The sequence below is a fragment of the Oculina patagonica genome, chromosome 12 (assembly GCF_052425735.1).
Source record: "Oculina patagonica isolate OP01 chromosome 12, crgOcupat, whole genome shotgun sequence".
NCBI lineage: Eukaryota > Metazoa > Cnidaria > Anthozoa > Scleractinia > Oculinidae > Oculina > Oculina patagonica.
This window is the reverse complement of record NC_135769.1, coordinates 2436047-2454791: the sequence shown is the minus strand read 5'-3', so window position 1 is coordinate 2454791 and position 18745 is coordinate 2436047. Positions and strand designations below refer to the sequence as shown.

Genomic DNA, 18745 nt, shown 5'->3' with positions numbered 1-18745 from the left:
AGAAGAAAGAAGGATATCGGCGATGAAAAATCTCTTGTAAAATTTTAGCAGCTTTTTCGCCATGGTACGTCTTGGCGTTCGCTTTACGCTTTTTAGGACGCTTGCAGAGAAAGCGAGAAACCGAGCGTTACTGCGAGAATCTCGGGAATTGCCGCACAAAGGACTCTATCATGGAGAGGAGTATGTGTTTGGTCACAGAACCACATGGTCTGGAAAAAAGTAAGCTAAGTTATTTAAAAATTCAGTCACTGTTAACTAGATTTTCGCCTTATAACCGAGAAGATGATTGATCTCTCAGCTACAAAAGGGTTAGAAGAAATTTCAATGAAATATCGAAATATTATTGGTGGGGAGGGGTGAGGGGTGTGCACCCTTAGACCCCAGGGGGTACTCGGGGTTTCAAGTGACGGGGATTCATGAGCGAAGGATTTTTGTTGGGTTTGATATTTTCGATTCCGGGATTTTTTGGGTAGGAAAATTTGGCAAGTATTTTTGTATTTAAGTAGGGATGTTTTTGGGTATTCTAATTTTGTGGTGGTGCCTTGGCCGCGTAGTTCTGTGAATAAAGGGGTCAATTTTTGATCTAGGGATTTTTTTGGGTTATGTTGAAAGCCCTAGGGACTTTTTTGAGTCTGGATTTTTGCCCCTATTCGATCATCCCCGTCACTTGCAATCCCAAGCACCCCCCCGGGCCTTAGACAGGCTAAAGAGTGTGCAGAACTGACAACCCATGCAAATTGAAAACCTGAAAATTCAATAAACCAGGGCCCGGTTGTTAGAAAGCTGGATAACGCTATCCACCGGATAAATTGCTGTCCGATGAGTAGCGTAGTATGTTTTGCTAACACTTATCCGCGGGATAGTGATTTATCTGGTGGATAGTGTTATCCAGCTTTCGAACAACAGGGGCCAGGAGATCTTTGTTGAAGCCTGGGGACTTAGTTACAAACATAGCAGTGTTGGTATCAAGGTAGTCAGCCGCTAAGATCTGCAATTGTGCCGTGGAAGCGGCCTGACCTTTGGCTGTAAAGGGAGATACTGGTCAAAAGCAAGAGCCCCTCAGTGGGACTAAGAAATGGCTGGTCTGCATGTGCATGTGTATCCCTTTTACTGACACTCTTAGGCTTGCCTGCATTTCTACAGATTATTCTTTTAAAACCCCCACCCCCCTGGAATTTTCAATGAGCTTCCTTGGACTGGGTATGGATTCCTGGAGTCTGTAAACACAATAACATTTGTATTTTTCTAGCCTGGAGATGCTGGGATAGCTATCAAATGCTGACAAGTTACATCTTATTTACTTAAAAGCCTTTTAATGGAGAAATTATTATTATTATTATTATTATTATTATATTGTTATTATAATTGAGGCCTTGTGCGTCAAGTGGCGCAATAAGGACAGATGTTATCTTTATCATTGTTATTATTATCATTATTATTATTAAAATATCCCAATTACTTTCACAGAACTCCAAGGGTATGGAAGCCACATGTTGTTAAAAGGAAATTTTACAGTGAGGTGTTAGAACAAGAAATGACGATGACTGTCACTATTAAAGCTCTGAGAGCCATTGACGACGCCGGTGGGTTTGACAACTACATTATCAACACCCACGAAAGAACACTGCACTCCAAATTAGCAATTGATCTAAAGAAACTCATGTCGAGTGTTCTCAAGTGTAAAGAGGAAGGTGTAGAAATGGATCAGATCAGAGAGGAAGTTTTTCCTAAGCCCCCGCCAAGTCGCCATGTTTATGTTCCAAAGGAATATACAGACAGATTTTACTTCGACTGGAAGGGACCTCATAAACAAATGATTTTTTGTTAAATTTGATTAAAATTGGCATGTAGTGAGTCTTAGTAATTTTGTTGTCATTGTAACCAAAGCAAACTGCAACGCACAGGAGAATAAATAGTTTATTCCTGATGGAGACATATAGGACACAGAAGTTCCCTACTGAGCAATGATTTTTCACAGTCACTACAGGCATCAATGTACTATAGTATTCAAGTTTTCGTCTTGGTGTGGCCAGTTTAGCCCCTGCTTGATGAACATAAACAGTGATGATGTAGCACAATAGAGAATTGTAAAATTTCCCCTTCAACTCCCTGTTGGCCATTGCTAATTGGGAACACTACACGGAACTCTGTGTAAAACGCCACTTGTTTATTAAGCTGAGGGATAACGAGAGAAGTGGACATTGTATTTATCAGGCTACTGAGCAATCAACCAAGACACCACACAGATCTGTGTGCGCATGTCAGTAGTACGATACTTATGGACACTCAAATCTTCAGTGTATGTCTTGTGGTGTTGGGAAGATGAACCAGAGGTGGCTGTTTCCTTAGGCATTTGCTACTTAAGGAAGCCAAGAATTATGCTGGATCCTTGTAGAAACATAACTGCAAGGGAGGATCTTATGTCGACATATACCAGTAGTAACACCACTGAGGCATGTAATTTTGATCCAATTCCTATCAGGGTTTCAATGATGGTTTCATAAAACATCCCTCAAATTCATGTGATGTGTTTAAAAATAAATGTAAAAAATACTGGCACTTTTATCCGAACACAGGGAAACTATTTTATTATTTTAATGTCTTTGCTTTATTTAAACTGTAGTAAACTCGTCACTCCTTCTAAATTGTTTGAACAAGCTATACACTATCACATGTACATTCTTAAATTTTAACAGCATTCTAACACTTTTAAATAACAGTTTATATAATATCCTAAAGTTCTCTGTAACGTTTATACCTTTCCTTGTGCTTATATTTTTGTTACAGTTTTGTCCAACCTCGTTCCCAGGGCAACAAGGTTGAGTTTTGTCATGGTATTTTACAGTTAAGATTCACAAAAACTCAACTTGTAAAATTTTAAACCTCTGATTACTTAGGATAGTCTACTCTACATTAAAGCAAATTGATCCAAATAAAAACAGAAAACTGAGAAACGATACTATAGATAGACTGCTCAAAAAAGCTAAAGCTAGAAAATAAAATACAAAATTATATTTTCTAGCACATTTTCCTGAGCCCTAATATAATTTGAGAACCTGGGGAGGCTAAAGTCTTAGGCTCTCTCTGAATGGAGCAGAAGTGAAACAACTAAAAGACCCAGGGTTTACAAAATTTGAAGTAAAAGCAGAAAGTTTTGAGTAGATACCATTGTTTTTATCACTGTTTTACTAAACAAGTTCATTTAACTCTTTTCCTGGTTGCAGTCTAATCTGCCTTACCCTTTTTGCCAACTCAAAGCACTTTTGCCGGTTGAACAATTCAAACAAATTGATCTCACGGATAAAATAATGAGGGCAATTTGACTGCTGCAAACAATTTTCAAGCCTCTGAAGTAGGCCTAAGAATCGGTCTCCCAGATAAGGAGAGCTCCAGTGGGAAGGAAGGGGGTTTGCCTCACACTCGTACAACAGGATTGTTTTAAGGTGGTATGACGTAAGGGGCTGCAAATGAAGTTCCTCTCTCAGGGCCTTCAGTATACGAAAAACCTGCTTCCGGCAAGAGCTTGCTTCACCTTGATCACCCTCGCGAAACAGCTTCTTTATGGATGCTGAGAAGGTATATCGCCACAGAAATTCTTTTTCGCGTTCTGGAACACTGTGACCTTTTGGTGGCTTGGCAACCAGGTGACAGCCATTTTGACAAATTTCATGCACAAGTGATGCATTGGGCCAACCTAAATGCAAAGTCAAAACAGCAGCCATAAACTTTATGATGGGTATTTCTGACCTTTTCAAGCATCTTATGCCCAGTGAAAATGCCAAATAATTTAGAAATATAATGAGGTAGAAATAAAGGGTTAATTGGCTCTCAGCTGGGGTTAGTTTTACCTGCTTTCAGTGTGATGTCCATAGCTACTCCATCTTTCAACACTGTCTTTCGACATACTGTTTGAAATGAGCCAATCAAAGCCCATGCATACCAGTGTTGGTTTCATATAAATAAGCTCACAAGTTCAGAAGGTCATGTTAGTGGGCTGTGATTGGTGATTTGATCCATCTTGTTTGTTTAGCATGTCTAATGACGCATGGATGTCGACAGAAAGCCGCTATGCACATAACACTGAAAGCAGGTGTATGGTTAGGGTCATTATCTTCAGATAGACAGTCAAAAATTATTAGTTGGGCAAATAAATTAATGATACCTTTGCGACGCCTTGTTTTCCACTCCTCTGCATCGTCTGGCCAAGACTTATCCTTGATGGCAAGAGTCAAGTCAACTGAATATTTTCTTCTGCTCGCATTGGTTATCTTAAGGGTAACAGCTGGGCCATGGCATGCCACATCAGTAACAAATCTAAAAAATTGGATTACATTGTCAGAGGTGGTGGAGCGTTTTGAGACGTGGGGGTCCATTACTCCAAGCCAAGCGCAAACCCCCCACTCAAATTTCCCAAAATGTCTTTAACAGTGTCCGTAAATTTGTGACAATGCATAACTAGGCAGTTAAGACGATCCTGCTTCATGGTGCTTTTTGGGTTGTTCTTTAGACGTCGGAGTGCAGAGAATGTATGGAAAATGATGCCACAGGTATTGTCAAATACAATCTTACCAGATTGCGGACCTCTCCTAGTAGCATTTGTTGAAACAATTTATGTCTTGACAAACCAATTTTCTGCATTACAAATACAAGTAGTGATCAGTGTAATAATCCCATTACAGATGTGGTTAGATGAATATAAATTTACTTTTTTTTCTAATATGCCTTTCAAAGAACCATACCTGACCATTTAAATGATGTAAATTTTACCATACAAAGTTTTTTTACATTTCCCTGGGTTAAGCAGGGTCCGAAATTAAATTTTTTACATCGGCGCCACCTGGCGACCGGACCGAAAGTTTTAGTCGCCAGATGGCAACTTCTGGTCGCCAATGTTTTTCGATTGACTTTCCTTTTACACTTAAAAGACGAAACACTTGTTCTTCTTGTGTATTTTTGGCCATTCATATGCTCAAAAACAGCTTACTTATACCACAAAACAACGATGACAATCACTCAAAGAAATGCTGTACCCGCCTATAAGTAGAGTCTTAAAAAGTCTTCTTTATCGAATGTTAACTCTCTAACATTTAAACGGAAAATACTTTACAGTCTTACCCAAACATTCCGCTCTTTAATAATATAAAAAACATCATTTCCACCAACTTTCTGACATATTTCGACAGGTAGTTTTTCATTCAACACTGAGTGACAACAAGAACGTGTTGCGTTCGTGGAACGTCGTAGCTTAGTAGCCTGGCATGTAATTGGAAATATCTAAATCTTCCACAAAGTTTTTTGCATCTGTAGCCTTACCAGTTTCAAGTAAATGACGGAAATATTTCAGCGTGTCCGCGGACATGACATCGCCAGAATGAATATTCATTGCATGGACCATTGCATGCGAAAGAAAGCACATGTCTGGGCGCGCCCGCAATAGTGTCATGGGGAAAACCGCTGAGGAAAACAACATGGCGGCTTGCAATGTACGAATCGTGTTGATCGCAGCTGTTGGCTGAGCTGTTGGGGAGTTTATACATTATGTAGCGAGAAATTTACTTCAGTGTTATCTCAAGGACATCACTAAGATAAAAAGTGAGTCAATAAATTGTTAAAAAACGGCTCCTAATTTTATTTTTAATCAATTTCTCTGAATACTCTTACAAAGTAACTTTATAGTCGCCAGTGGGCGATCAGTTGTGAAATTCTGGTCGCCAGCTCTCAATATTTAGTCGCATTGGCGACCAGGAAGGCGCAATTTCGGACCCTGGTAAGGGGCATTAATTTTTTTTGCTATACCTCTTTGACCCACCCCATTGACACCTGTTTTCTAAATAGTGCATAACAAATGTTCGAATATCAAACTTGGTTGTTAATTAATCTACTAACTCTCACCCACTTGCTATATATGGAATAGTGATTAATCACTTTTTAGAAAAGTTAAACAGTACCGTTCATTTCCTGTTGCTGTGATGGCTTTCCTGATAAGCCTTGCAAAAACTTCTTTGACCTGTTTGGCACTTAACATTCCCCTAGAATTAACACATTTGTCTGCTTGCCACTGCACTTCCTCGCCCTGATCAATCATTACTGTGGTGGATCCTATATCACAAAACAAAAATTATATTTGCCTCTTCATAAAAAGCTTGCCCAGTTTTATGTGAAAGTGCACTACCTGACAAAGAACAAACAGTGATGCCATCCCCCCTTCTGTGTAAAACTTTCTTTCTGCCCCTTTTTTTTTATGAGAAAGACTGAAAAGGCCCGATTCAATCCAGCCCGTTACCCTATTAAGGTTTGTCTTTAAGCACGAAGCCCCACCTTTTTGCCCAATTTTTTAACGAGAAAGAAAATGTTCAGCTCTCTCCACCTACTCCCCCCCCCCCCCCCCCACCCCCTCGGAAAAAATAAGAGAAGTCTGGAAAAACAATTATCGATTGAATACATTAGATAAATCTAGAGAGAGATTAAAATTAACTTTCTAGAGAACAGGTCTAAATGCTTTACTATTTTTACTTTTGACTAGCTCACTATCCTCAATTTTTGGGTGACCCTATTCGGCGGAATGGCGCAATGGCGGAATGGCGGAACGGCGGAACGGCACGGCGGAATGGCGGAATGGCGGAATATCCTAAAACGCGGAATGGCGGAATATCCTAAAACGCGGAATGACGGAATATCCTAAAACGCGGAATGACGGAATATCCTAAAACGCGGAATGACGGAATATCCTAAAACGCGGAATGACGGAATATCCTAAAACGCGGAATGACGGAATATCCTAAAACGCGGAATGGCGAAACAGTTAAGAAAGGAAAATTTAAACCTCGCTTTGATTTTTAGGTACTTTATTTTTTTCGATGACGCTAGAACGATTTGTCAGGAAATGGCAAAGTAAACAATTAAAAATCAATTATCAGGTGGTTGTGATTAAAGTTGCATGAAAGAAAGTTAGTTTAATTTGGCGAGTATTAAGTACTCCCGAAACTAAGTGAGAATAAGGTAGTCTCAAGTTTTAAGATGGCTAAGGCCATAAGATCGCCGACAGTCCTTTAATAGTAACAAAGTACCAAAACAGCATGTTTCAAAACTATTACTTTACTCAAAACTTCTTGAATAACATGACGGCTTCAAGCCCCTAGGAAATAAGGGTTTTCCAGTTCTTACTTGAAGTTTTTATTACTTCAGTTTCTAACTGAAGCATCTAACGCAACGGTTACATAACACATAGTACTGAATGCACAGACATCATTAATTATTCTTAATCAGCGAAGTAATCAGTGCCAACAAAGAAGTAGCAGTTGTGATTGTAGTTATTGAATGTGATCAACGGACGTAACAGGAACTATACTTTTAAATGTCAACAATCAATCAATCCATTTTAAATGATAACGTTTCATATTACAACCATTGTATGCACTAATTATGCAGCATGAAGTGTTTTAGATTATATAAAGAAAAACGATTTATTTACAATGTAAGACCAAATTGGTCTTGGATAAGTTTAGAATGAATTTCATTCATCACCTCCTTGTCAGACTCGCCAATGTCTATGCGTGGAAAGTACTTCTGGCCATGGGCTTTGCGGATGCACGCTATCTGGGGATGGTAGTGAACAGGTTCGGGCTTTACAGACATTCTGAGGCCCCCAGCTGGATCTGGAATTGGTCTTAGCTCCAGCCTTGCTAGCACAAAGTCCCAAGGTGGGGGAGGGATTGACTCTTCTTCTCCTTTCTTTGGTTGTGGGCGAATGTTTCTTCGGCAGCCATAGCACTTGTAGATTTTGGTTCCCTTTAACCACCTTACCTTAAAGGTGGTTGTGTCCAACTGAGGCTTGGGAGCCTTTGGTACTCTTTCCTGATAGTTTTCAGTGCTTCGTTGGACTCCATTACTAGAACGGTCTCGCCGCCTTTCCGCTTCTCCTGGTTTTCTTCCGACCGATTTAGGGATGTTGATGTAGGCACATTCTGTTAAATTTTTCCCTTTTCCTTTCTTGCCATGTTCTTTCGCCAACTGACTGCAGGAGAAATCTTCTAGAGACGCTGAGTGAACCTTCTGATTCAATTTGTGCTTTTCAGCGTGCGACTTCTGAATGTAAGTATGAAATGGTACAGCCAACTTGGGAGCAAACTGGCGTCGAACACGGAACGGTCCCTCCCCTACGATGGCTCTTTCCACGTTACGTTCTTCCTCTTCGCTGATACCCTTGATGAGGTCGACTGTCTCTGTCCAGGCCAATTTTCGTTCTCCATACAACTGCTTTTTTCTGTCCTTGATTCGCTTGTGCTTTGATTCGGCAGCGTTATTGAAGAAGAAATTTTCTCCTAGTCCGGCACGTCGTCGCACCGGAGCGATCATCTTCCTCTTCATGTCTTGGGCAATGAAGGATAGGAAGTACTGGTGAAACTCAGCGTCACTTTCATCCATCAGACCTCTTTCAGTTTTTTCCCTTTTGTTCCAAGTTGCTTCAAGACTCAACAGCTTAGAATCGAAGTCATCGCAGTCTTCGGCATCTATAAGCCCTTTTTCTTCAGCTTTATCACTACCGAAGATATCCAATAGGAATGGAGAAGACTGGTTTTGTAGCATCCCAAGCGAGCGAAGTTTACGGCGACAGTCATCTTCGACATGACGCTTACAGGCAAGCCATGTTGCAAGTGGAAGGTGAACGCTCATGCCCTTCTCTACAGCATCCTCCCGGTCAGAACCCATGAATCGAATTTTCTTTAACTCTGGTTGGAGTCCTGTTAGCGCTGACCCAAAGTAGCTAAACGTTTCGGTGTCCTTTCGCGTATGGATTAATGTAGGACCCATTAGAAGCGGAGGATTTTCAGTACGCTTGTCTTCCAACAGAAGATGGCGGTACGTTGTTGGTGTTAAATAGAAATCACCAATGTTAAATGTCGTGTCGATAGACAGAACAGATACGTTGTCTGTGGTGTTTGCACAAAATCGCTTGATGTCGGTCAGCTGTCTATCAGAGGCAACGACGCATGCTGCACTTGGAGCGATTTGGAGGCGTCGAATGTACGGTTTGCCCGCGTCCTCTTCTTCTTTGGATTTGAGGGTGAGATCGTACAATTCGTCTTGGCTGCGAGCCTCTTTTCCCCTGTACTTGGCGTTTTCCACCTGCTTTCTGTTGCGAGGAACACTCGATAAGCTACGTACATTAACTAAGCCGCCAGCCTCTTCAAACACTTTATCATAAACTACAGCTGGTGCTGCGTTCGTTTGGACCTTATTCTTTATGCTGTCCAGCACCCCTGGCTTTGAACGGTGAAATTCATTTTCGGTCTTGGAGTTACCATGCGGCTTTGCAACAACAGTGTGGGGTTTTCCACTGAAAAGATACTGCAGAAGGATGAATCGCCCTTTTTTGAACTCTTTCCCGTCAAAGTAACTCAGCTCAAAGGCTCTTCTTTGGAAATCTGGGCAAACAGAATGTTTCCAATAAGTCCTCTTTAAGACGACTGTGTTTCGATTGCACTTTTCTGGCTTGGTCTTTGACTGTAGAATCGCTTTCTGAGCTTCCAAGGTGAAATACCCCACAGGGTGTGTTCCTGCGTTTTTAAATGCCCCGAGGTCGTCTGCTTTCCAGTCATCTGAATTTCTCATTGACGGAGACTGCGTATCAACTATAAAGACGCAGTTTTCTTGACACTTTACTGGAGGTCGGGTAGCAATCTTCTCTCTGGGTGGATCATGCAGAATTTTCACGAGCTCACTGTATGATGCATCCTTGATGTCTTCAGAATAAATTGGTATGTCTTTGTCATCTAAATAATACGTTAAGGGAACAGGGTCGCTCTTCTCCTCGTCTGAGTCATCTTTTTGCACCATGCCACTAAAAAAACAAATGCATTTCAATATTTTTGCAAGCGATCTTTTTAAACATTCCAAGTGCCACAACTAAATTAATGCAAAGACGTTACTGCTCCTTTTTTTTAAAAAAAACTGAACTTCTAGCAGGGCTATTTTTTATGCATAACTGCAAAAAGTTTTATGTCGTACCAGTGCGTAGGCAATTGATTGTCTAGTAATAGACATGTTTGCTTTTCTGACGATAGATTTCTTTTTTTACCAACACCAAAAACAGTGAAAGGCCTTAGCTTAAGAAATGCCGAAATACATTGTTGTAATATTTGACTCTTGTGGAAGTTAATTCGGAGGTTAAACGTTATCGCCTTATATAGCTTATGACTTATGACATAGCTTATTTTATCCATTTTTTTCGTGCCCGAAATTAGATATAGCAAATTGGCTACGTAATTTTTCAACAAAAAACGTTAAAATCTTTTCTGAAACGTGTCATATTGCCTTTCGTCATTATCCACAATTAACTAGAAACCTCTTACCCATCAAAGTCATCACTGACTGAAAACCTCAACAAACGCGAGGTAGCACTATGGTAAAGCTCATCTTGTCTGAAAATAGAAATAATCAAATGTTATGGGGTTTCTCTCGAATAGAGTGTAGATGTAATGTTCACATGGTTTGTCCGATCGGCCCTCAGCAGCATTAAATATTGAATAGAAACTACTCACTTATCAGAGTCATCACTGATGACGACTGGCAAATCACAGGCATCACGGTTAGGTTTTACACGTCTGAAAATATAGAATACAAACAGCGCGTCAACACATTTTTCCTTAACGTGGCACACGATCTGATGCAAAAATTGTCGTCTTTACTTACCCATGTGAGTTGTCGGTGCCGATGGATGAAGAACTAGTACCATGTTCGTCTTGTCTGAAAACAGAGAGACCTCAGTGTTATGAAATATACCTTGTAAGTGTATTTTATTTCGTTTAGACGTTTCACACACTGTAGGTTCTCATCAGCTTACGTATAAAATATAATCTACGTACCCATCAGAGTAAAACCCATCAGAGTAATCACTGAATGCGTCTGAAGAATCATCACTGTTTTCGCGTTGAGGATCATCTTGTCTAATAACAGAACACAGACAGGGCGTAAATACCGTATTTTCTCGATTAAACGCCGGCCTCGTATAAATGCCGGGTCAAAATTGCTAATTTTAAAATAAACGCCGGGGGCGTTTGTTCGAGGTCCCGGCGTTTATTTGTTTATTATTTATCGCGTTCATTATTACTTACCTATGTGAGCCGTCAGTGGCGGAAAACAAAACACGAGACACACTTGAGTTCTGGAGATCAACACGTCTGAAATAGTAGAGAGCAAAGTGTAAAAGAATGCAGAATGTTTACACGTCTGAAAATATAGAACAATATATATATTTATGATTACAAACTGTCAATTGTACGATTGTAGTTCCTGCGTTTTGATTGATTTCAATCTCGTGGTATTTGGGCTCATTTACCATGGACCGCAAAGATTAAGGTGTACGCGTCAGTTAAAACAGCTGGGGAGCATAAATGTTGCGATCATATGATTCCGTGGATGTTGTTAATAAAACAATTATTTCACTCCCGTTTGTTGGATATGAGATGATTATATTAAGGAATTCGGCACCACCCGCCTCGTGGACTACGTGCTATCTCATATCCAACGCGCGCTCATGTTTACAATTTTCGTACCTTTTTGTCTTTTTTTTCTCTGGAGATTGCCCGGGCGATGGAGCAGGGTCTTGATTCTATAAAATAAAGCGCATGTCTCAGTTCTAAAAGCGGTATATTTTATTCTTCAACTTAGCTCAGCCTAATGTTTAAAATTGTGATAGGAAAGTTCAAATACTTACTTCGTACTTGGACTGTGTAGGCCCGCTTGATTCTGGGTCATACTCTATATCTCCTGTTTAGATAGAATGTTAAAAGAATTTTGTGTAATGAAGTTAAAAGTACCAACCTTGGTATAATGTACAGTCTCAACGTAATCTTTCATATGGTGGTGTCAGTTAATCTATTGATTTTACGTTGAATTAAGGCCGCCCAGTTCCTTGCATAACTTCTCAACGATCATTATGGATTCTATAAAACGTATCAGGTGTCATGTGGACAAGACAAGGGCAAATTGAACAGCAAAAGAATATGTTTTTTTCTGCTATAAATGGTATAGGAAGGCGTTATGCTCCACCAAGAGGGTTCGAAACAAGAACAACAACTGAGGGAACTGGGTGTCCCAGATGTAGTTTTCCTCGGAAAGTAAGTACAACTGTACAAGTGACGAGCTAACACCAGCCATTACTTTATGAAGGAAAACGTATATCGTTAGGAGTTTCAGTCTTTCGGTGTTGATGATATTCTCCTCGAAAACTTCTAACTGTCCATTTTAATCTAACTTAGGTGAAATAATGAAAAAAAAAAGGCTTACCTTCAATCTTTAATCGACTGGCTGCCTCTTTGTCTAAAACTGCATCGTAATGTTCACCAATTTTGCAGAGATAGATTGTTCCTCTCGGTGTCGCTTTTGACGGTGGGATTAGCAGAGTACGGACTTGACCTTCAAGAACTGAAAACACCAAAACAGAACACTCCATGGCATTGGCTAATACGTGTAGCATCAAGTCAACCACACAGGAATTGTATTTATTGGAGATGATGTAAGAATCGAGTTCTGCAACAAGGTCCACGTCACCCACAAACGGAGAATAGAAGTCAATATCTCCCAAGAGCTCCTCCCTGATCTTAGGTAAAAGCGATGTTACTCTGTAGTCACTGTGATCTTCTATCTCTCTAAGTCCGAGGCTAAATGCGTGTAATATGCAGTGCCCATCGCCTGGGACTGGTTTTCTCTGTTTCCCCCAGTTGCTGACATGGATGTCGATAAGTTTTCTTTGCTGGATGAGAGCTTGCTGGTCATTCATGGAATCCTCTACAGCACACACAAAACACTCACTTTTCTTTACTTTAGCTTTTCCCAGGGAATGTCTGAAGGAACAAAAAAAGAAATAAATAAATGCAAATAAAAGTAGCAGGCTGAGCCGCGTGGGTCTGGAACGATTTATCGTAAAATATCGACAAAATAACGCGGCCAGATTATGAAACGGCTTCGAACGGTTAATAAGTTTTAGATCATATAACTTTACCTTATACAGTAGGTTTTGCTGTCGTCCAATGGCTCAAATTTACTTGCAGTTGAGCAGCCACTAAAAGTATATAAACGTACAGGCGTTAGATGTTAGCTAACTGAAGACAGCTGGCGTTGGTGCTTATATTACTCTTTCAATTCAAATTGACAAATGAAATTGAAACAGTTCTTAAACTGATTCAGCGAAGCTGGTTTTACATAAAAAATGAAACATGTCCAGCCGTAATAAAAAAAGGTGAACACAATTGTGTGGGTTCACATTATTAAACATGTACAACTAGATGTTAAGAAATTGGAATTATTTTACCTTGATATGCATGGTCAAAGAAAACGCATATGTATTCTTGGTTTTCATGTTACGTCATAAAATTCTGAAATCAAAATTCACTAGGCCTGCTAACTTTTCGTTGTCATTGGGCGAAAGATAAATTAAAAATATATATTTTTGCAAATTTCCAGATCGATAGTGTCATTCGTTTTTAAAACAAAGCATTTTGAATATTTGAGTTCTCCGTCGTATGTGACATCAAGCTGAGTGCCGTGACAAAGCTGTTTTGTTTGAAAAAAGGCCTTTCCTTTCCATTTTGTGCAGAATGAACATTTCAGATATAATAAGTGGTGTTTATGTGAAAGTGTACTAGCTCTTAAGCCAAGGATGGCCGCTGTTGTAAACAGAATTGAGTTCCAGATGGTTTCTTTGACATCACGGCGGCCATTACTGTGTCCCTCGGCAGGACACAGTTATGGCGGCTCCATACTAAGCTTTACAAATTTGCGTGGAAAGGTTCGGAAAATAACTCGCGAACGGTACACCGCACAGACCCAAAAATTGGAGAAAGTGTTTATCTATTTATCATCTATAATATTTGAAATTCAAAGCTTCTGTAGTTGAATGATTTCGAATTTATTTTGATTTCGAATTTATTTATTGCGTGACAGTGAAAACCAGCAATAACGTAGGTGGAGTTATGAGTTCTGGGCTTTAATATACAATTTCGTAAGGGGTTTTGAGTGGGCTTATAAACGGAGGGGCGCTTATATGGGGGGAGCTTATAACCGGAATTTTACGGTATTCATGCAGGGAAAAAAATTAGCATCTGGAGGCCAACACTTGGGATGAAGCATTCTTCGTAGTGGGATATGTGCCTTCCATCCTAAACAGAACATCAAAATTTACCTAATTAAGTCCTCCTTTGTTGAGCTTATTGTATCTTCATCCTCACCACTGGAAATAACGATCACTTCATCGGCAGGTGTTGATGGCCTCTGTGGCTTTTCGTTTTGTCTTTGGATTAAAAAGAAAGTTGTGAGCCGTTGCCCCACATACTTCCCGTTCGTGCAATCTTCTGTTTAATACCGCAAACAAAACGTTACAAAGTAAGTTGACCACCTTTCGGTTTTCTTTAGAAATACAGAACGCTTGGCGTTTTTTAGGAGAAACAAACTAAACAGTATGTAACCCTTACCTTTTTCGCTTTCTTGAGTTGTCATTTTCTTCATATTCTATCAAAAACGAATACAGGTTACCATCAGTCCAAATCCTACGTTTACGTCATCACGCTGATTATAAAATATAGTATAGTAAGATTCATATTTTACGTTAAAACGTTTGCCAAATAAACGTATACTGCCAAACCATTTTTAAATTTACTAGGCATTCTGACAGTAGACAACATCTATCGTCCCCCGGGTAGGGGGGGGGGGGGTTACTCCCGTTCTTAAACCCCTACCCTATTTAAGGAAAGAGAGAGCGAAAATTGATACCCTCTGTGAGGCCCAAAACCGAGAAATGACCTCGAAGTATTGAAATTCGTAAATTCATGGCATAATTATGGCCATCTTATTACTATTATTATTATATTTACTGCGCAACAAGTACTTTGGGAGAAAATATAAGTTGTCCATGTCATTACGTATACTTAGTCCAACGATGGTTATTTTTGTATACAGCAGCTAACACAATTCTATTTACTCGAATATACTGATGACTTATAACATGCGGCTCTTGTATTCCTGGCCAATTTTTTCAAATTAGTGTCGGTCAAAAGTAAGTTTTAGTCAAACGCTATCGAAAGAGCTTAAAGATTAGATATTCGTATGATCGTTGTCAGGGCTATCGCTAAGACTTCGCAAAAATAGTGATATTTAACAAATTGTGACGATCGGGCGATCGCAGAGATCACATTGAAACCAGGAGTAACACACGGCCGCTGTTATGTATAATTAATGTCTTATAAATGATGAAAGTAAAACAGTCCTTACCATAACACTGACGGTTGCCCTCCATCCGCGAACGTAAATACAGGCCGCGAACGTAAATGGCCGGCAGAAAAAATTAATGATGAAAGTAAAACAGTGCTCACCATTACACTGATTGCTGCATACCGGCCGGAGTTTCTATTTTTCCCACACCTTGTAAAACCGCAAACCGCAAAATAGTACACGCGCACGTGCAGGCCGCTTCTTGCGTCTGGGAAAATCCAAATCCGTTTTCTTGAACCTGAAAACCCTTTAAAATGGATTATTAAAGCAAAGAATCTGCACTTTAGGTGGACTCCAACTCTTAATCTGCATTTCAAGAATTCGTGATTCGTCCGATTCTTGAGAAAGTATTCAAAAAAGGAACAATTGCCCTACGGTAATGGCTCTGATAATAGTACACTGGAGAGCGCCCATTACATAAAGAGAAAAAACACTATGATACGTTTTCGATTAAGGATTATATTTGTACATGTTCACATTCACAGAAAAACAGGAAGGTACTTTCAGTGTGAAGTTTTATTTTTTTCTAGAACAAGCGCTGTAGAAAACACTCTTTTTCCAGTCTGAGGTTTGCTCTACTACTCCGATATAGATAAAAGAAAAACAAAATAAATAACCCAAAAAGTCAATCACACCCGATGTGTTCGAAGAGGTTATTTTTTGGGCAACTTCAAATTTATTTGTTAACACCTACATTTTACAAGTTTGTTGTTGTTGTTGTTTTGCATATGTTGACGCCTCGATTTAACCAAAGATTATCTTGTATTAGTTATTATTCCGTGTTTAGCGTAAATCGTTCTAGCGTCATCGAAAGAAATAAAGTACCTAAAAATCAAATAAATTTTTCTTTCATAACTGTTTCGCCATTCCGCGTTATAGGATATTCCGTCATTCCGCGTTTTAGGATATTCCGCCATTCCGCGTTATAGGATATTCCGTCATTCCGCGTTTTAGGATATTCCGCCATTCCGCGTTTTAGGATATTCCGCCATTCCGCGTTTTAGGATATTCCGTCATTCCGCGTTTTAGGATATTCCGCCATTCCGCCATTCCGCCGTGCCGTTCCGCCATTCCGCCGTGCCGTTCCGCCATTCCGCCATTCCGCCGAATAGGGTCACCCCAATTTTTCAAGTGCTGATTTCTTTTCGTGTTTGGGAAATACCTAGTAGGCTTTAAGCTTACCTATCGGCGGTTCGCTTAAACCGTCGTTTTCATAGGAATCGTATGGTTCACCGTCCAGTTCCAAGTTATCCATGATCAACATCAAATCAAACTCATCGGGTTCCTTTACTTTAGTCCTTTCATAAAAACCTCCGGTAGGAAAGGTTTGAAGACGGGCGAACCGTCGGTCGCTGCGTTTCACGTCATCAAGAATTTCTTTCACGATCCGTTCGCAAGAGTTCAAGGCTTCTGTTTTTCTTTCCTTGCGTAACTGGACGGTTTTGCTAGTTAAACGGTTTAAGATGCTATTCAGTTCTTCTCTATTCATTTTTCTGTTTTTGCTGTTTTCTTCGATACTCTTTCGCTTTTATAACTGCGCCAGTTGTGTAGAAAAAAAGCGCTTACCGCAGCATATTTTAGTACTGCGATTGAGCTTCCGGTAGTTTTCCGGGAAAATTACCAATTCGACATCAGGCTTCCGGTCAGGCAAAAATACTGCCCGAGGCCGACCCGAGGCCTGCCTCGTCCCCGGACGTACCGGACGTTGAGGCGGTAAGGCGGGAAAACAGGGAGCGCGGGGATTGATGGTTAGGGAGCGAGCCGCTTCCCCGTCCGCATCAGGCCCAGAACGCCAAGCGAACCGTGCACGTCAGTCCCACAACACCAAGCGAACCGTGCACGACCAAGGACGAGGACGCCTGGGGACGAGGCAGGCCCGAGGCTGTAAAAAACAAAAGAATAGTGTAGGTACTTTACAGAAAATTCTGATTTGAAGGGAAAAATCCCCTGTCACTTCCTTATTATTGAAGAAAAATTTGTCAATCAAATAACAAAAATTTGCGTTCTCAAATTCGCCCCAGTTCCCACCCCCCCACTGACCCGTGATCGGGTACAAAATCTTAACACAAGAAAAAACGTTCTTGGATTCAATGAGAATAAAATTTATAAAAATAGACAAAACAGAAGCATATAGTTCCCGACGTGTCCAATCGATGTAAAACGATCATCGGAAACCAATCAACATAATCAATCAATATAATCAATAAAAATCAATCGATTAATATCGACTGGTTCCATTTATCGATGAAAATCGATACCCACGCTTCAAGTCCTCTTTTTTAAAATATCGCGAAATTAAAGACCCGCGAAAATTTATTCTTAACGTTTTAAACATATTTATAAATGTTTTAACATATTTTTGGCCAAATCGCGAAATATGCCCGTTCCATTTTCGCGAAATTAAGTTCCCGCGAAGATAAGGGTAAATGAACCATTTATGAATTCTTACAACATTTTGTAATTTTAAAAGCCCCGCGCGTAAGCGGATACGTTACGCATCCATTCTTGCCGAAGTCCTACGAGTCATACAATAATAGAGGCTAATGTAGAGGGCAACCACGAGTGCCCATTTACAGTAAAGACAGGTGAATTTTTTTCCCTCGAGAAAAAAAATTGGCGACATCGCAGAGGCATTTCTTTTTTTTTTTTACTCGCGCCCGTTCACAGAGATTATGGAGGGCTGACCACGTATCGCCGGTTTAAACTGACCAAACTTTTCTAAGAGAGTTTTGAACACACTTTTAATCAAGTTTTTCGCAATTTTGACACATTAAGAAGAAAAGCAGCAATTGAACTACAGAACTTGTTCAGAGAGAAAAATATTACAATAGGTAGGTTTCTGGTAAGACTCAATTGCCAATGCGTAGCGCAAACGTATCTGAAATCATTATTAAACGATTGCCAATGACAATCGATATAAGCGATAAAAATTGATGGAAATCGATGAAAATCGATACTCACAACTCTTTAGGTCTTCGATTTTTATCGATTTCCGATATTAATCGATTAATTACTATCGATTATCGAATTTCATCGATTGGACACGTCGGGATAGTTCTTCTCTAAAAACAAGTAACCGCATGCATTCTCCGACACTAAAGAGTCCTCAAAGAAAAGCAAAGAACAAAGGAAACTGCTTGTTTTTTTTATGCCTAAAGCATTTGTTGGCAAGGCAACGCATTCGAATTCTCTTATCCTCCAAGTGATGGCAACTTTCTCGCTAAGTCCGCACGCTTCATCTGTGCAAAAGTTCACAAATTAATGCACCTATCAATGTTAAACCGCTGGTGGGGGGGGGGGGGGGGCGGCCGGGCATAGGCAGGGGATTTGACATTTGCCCGTAGGGAGACTTTTGACTGTTTTGATGAACCTGCTTACATTTTATTTAAGTTTAGTGACTCTTTTGAACAACCACAAAATCCCTGGGATAGGGCATTTGAACTGAAAGTCTCAGCAAAGTTCAAATGCCCGGCCTCTC

At 40.1% G+C, this 18745-nt stretch overlaps 3 protein-coding genes across 5 annotated transcripts; 1 reads left to right on the top strand and 2 right to left on the bottom strand.

Annotated features, from left to right (window-relative positions):
- The first annotated feature begins 10 nt into the window (after positions 1–10).
- LOC144631370 (large ribosomal subunit protein bL28m-like) lies at positions 11–2485 on the top strand. Its single transcript, XM_078489795.1, has 2 exons — positions 11–219; positions 1468–2485. The coding sequence occupies exons 1-2, from the start codon at positions 62–64 to the stop codon at positions 1826–1828; spliced, it is 519 nt and encodes a 172-aa protein (XP_078345921.1). The 5' UTR covers positions 11–61; the 3' UTR covers positions 1829–2485.
- A 100-nt stretch (positions 2486–2585) lies between these two features.
- On the bottom strand, positions 2586–16855 carry LOC144631362 (cyclic GMP-AMP synthase-like receptor 1). The gene is made up of 4 exons (XM_078489786.1): positions 16450–16855; positions 5949–6099; positions 4163–4314; positions 2586–3694 (listed from the first exon to the last, which is right to left on the bottom strand). The coding sequence occupies exons 1-4, from the start codon at positions 16754–16756 to the stop codon at positions 3189–3191; spliced, it is 1116 nt and encodes a 371-aa protein (XP_078345912.1). The 5' UTR covers positions 16757–16855; the 3' UTR covers positions 2586–3188.
- Positions 7466–14539, bottom strand: LOC144631348 (uncharacterized). Of its 3 annotated transcripts, none has more exons than XM_078489765.1 (12): positions 14472–14539; positions 14229–14290; positions 13004–13063; positions 12289–12845; positions 11717–11769; positions 11556–11611; positions 11115–11180; positions 10881–10946; positions 10693–10746; positions 10542–10604; positions 10353–10421; positions 7466–9841 (listed from the first exon to the last, which is right to left on the bottom strand). In XM_078489765.1, exons 4-12 carry the CDS (start codon positions 12779–12781, stop codon positions 7468–7470), a joined length of 3294 nt encoding a protein of 1097 aa, XP_078345891.1. In that variant the 5' UTR covers positions 12782–12845; positions 13004–13063; positions 14229–14290; positions 14472–14539; the 3' UTR covers positions 7466–7467. The 3 variants fall into 3 exon arrangements, with proteins under 3 accessions (XP_078345891.1, XP_078345892.1, XP_078345893.1); XM_078489766.1 differs by having other exon boundaries at positions 14183–14290; positions 14472–14533; XM_078489767.1 differs by lacking the exons at positions 13004–13063; positions 14229–14290; positions 14472–14539 and having other exon boundaries at positions 12289–12426; positions 12557–12561.
- Positions 16856–18745: the final 1890 nt, after the last annotated feature.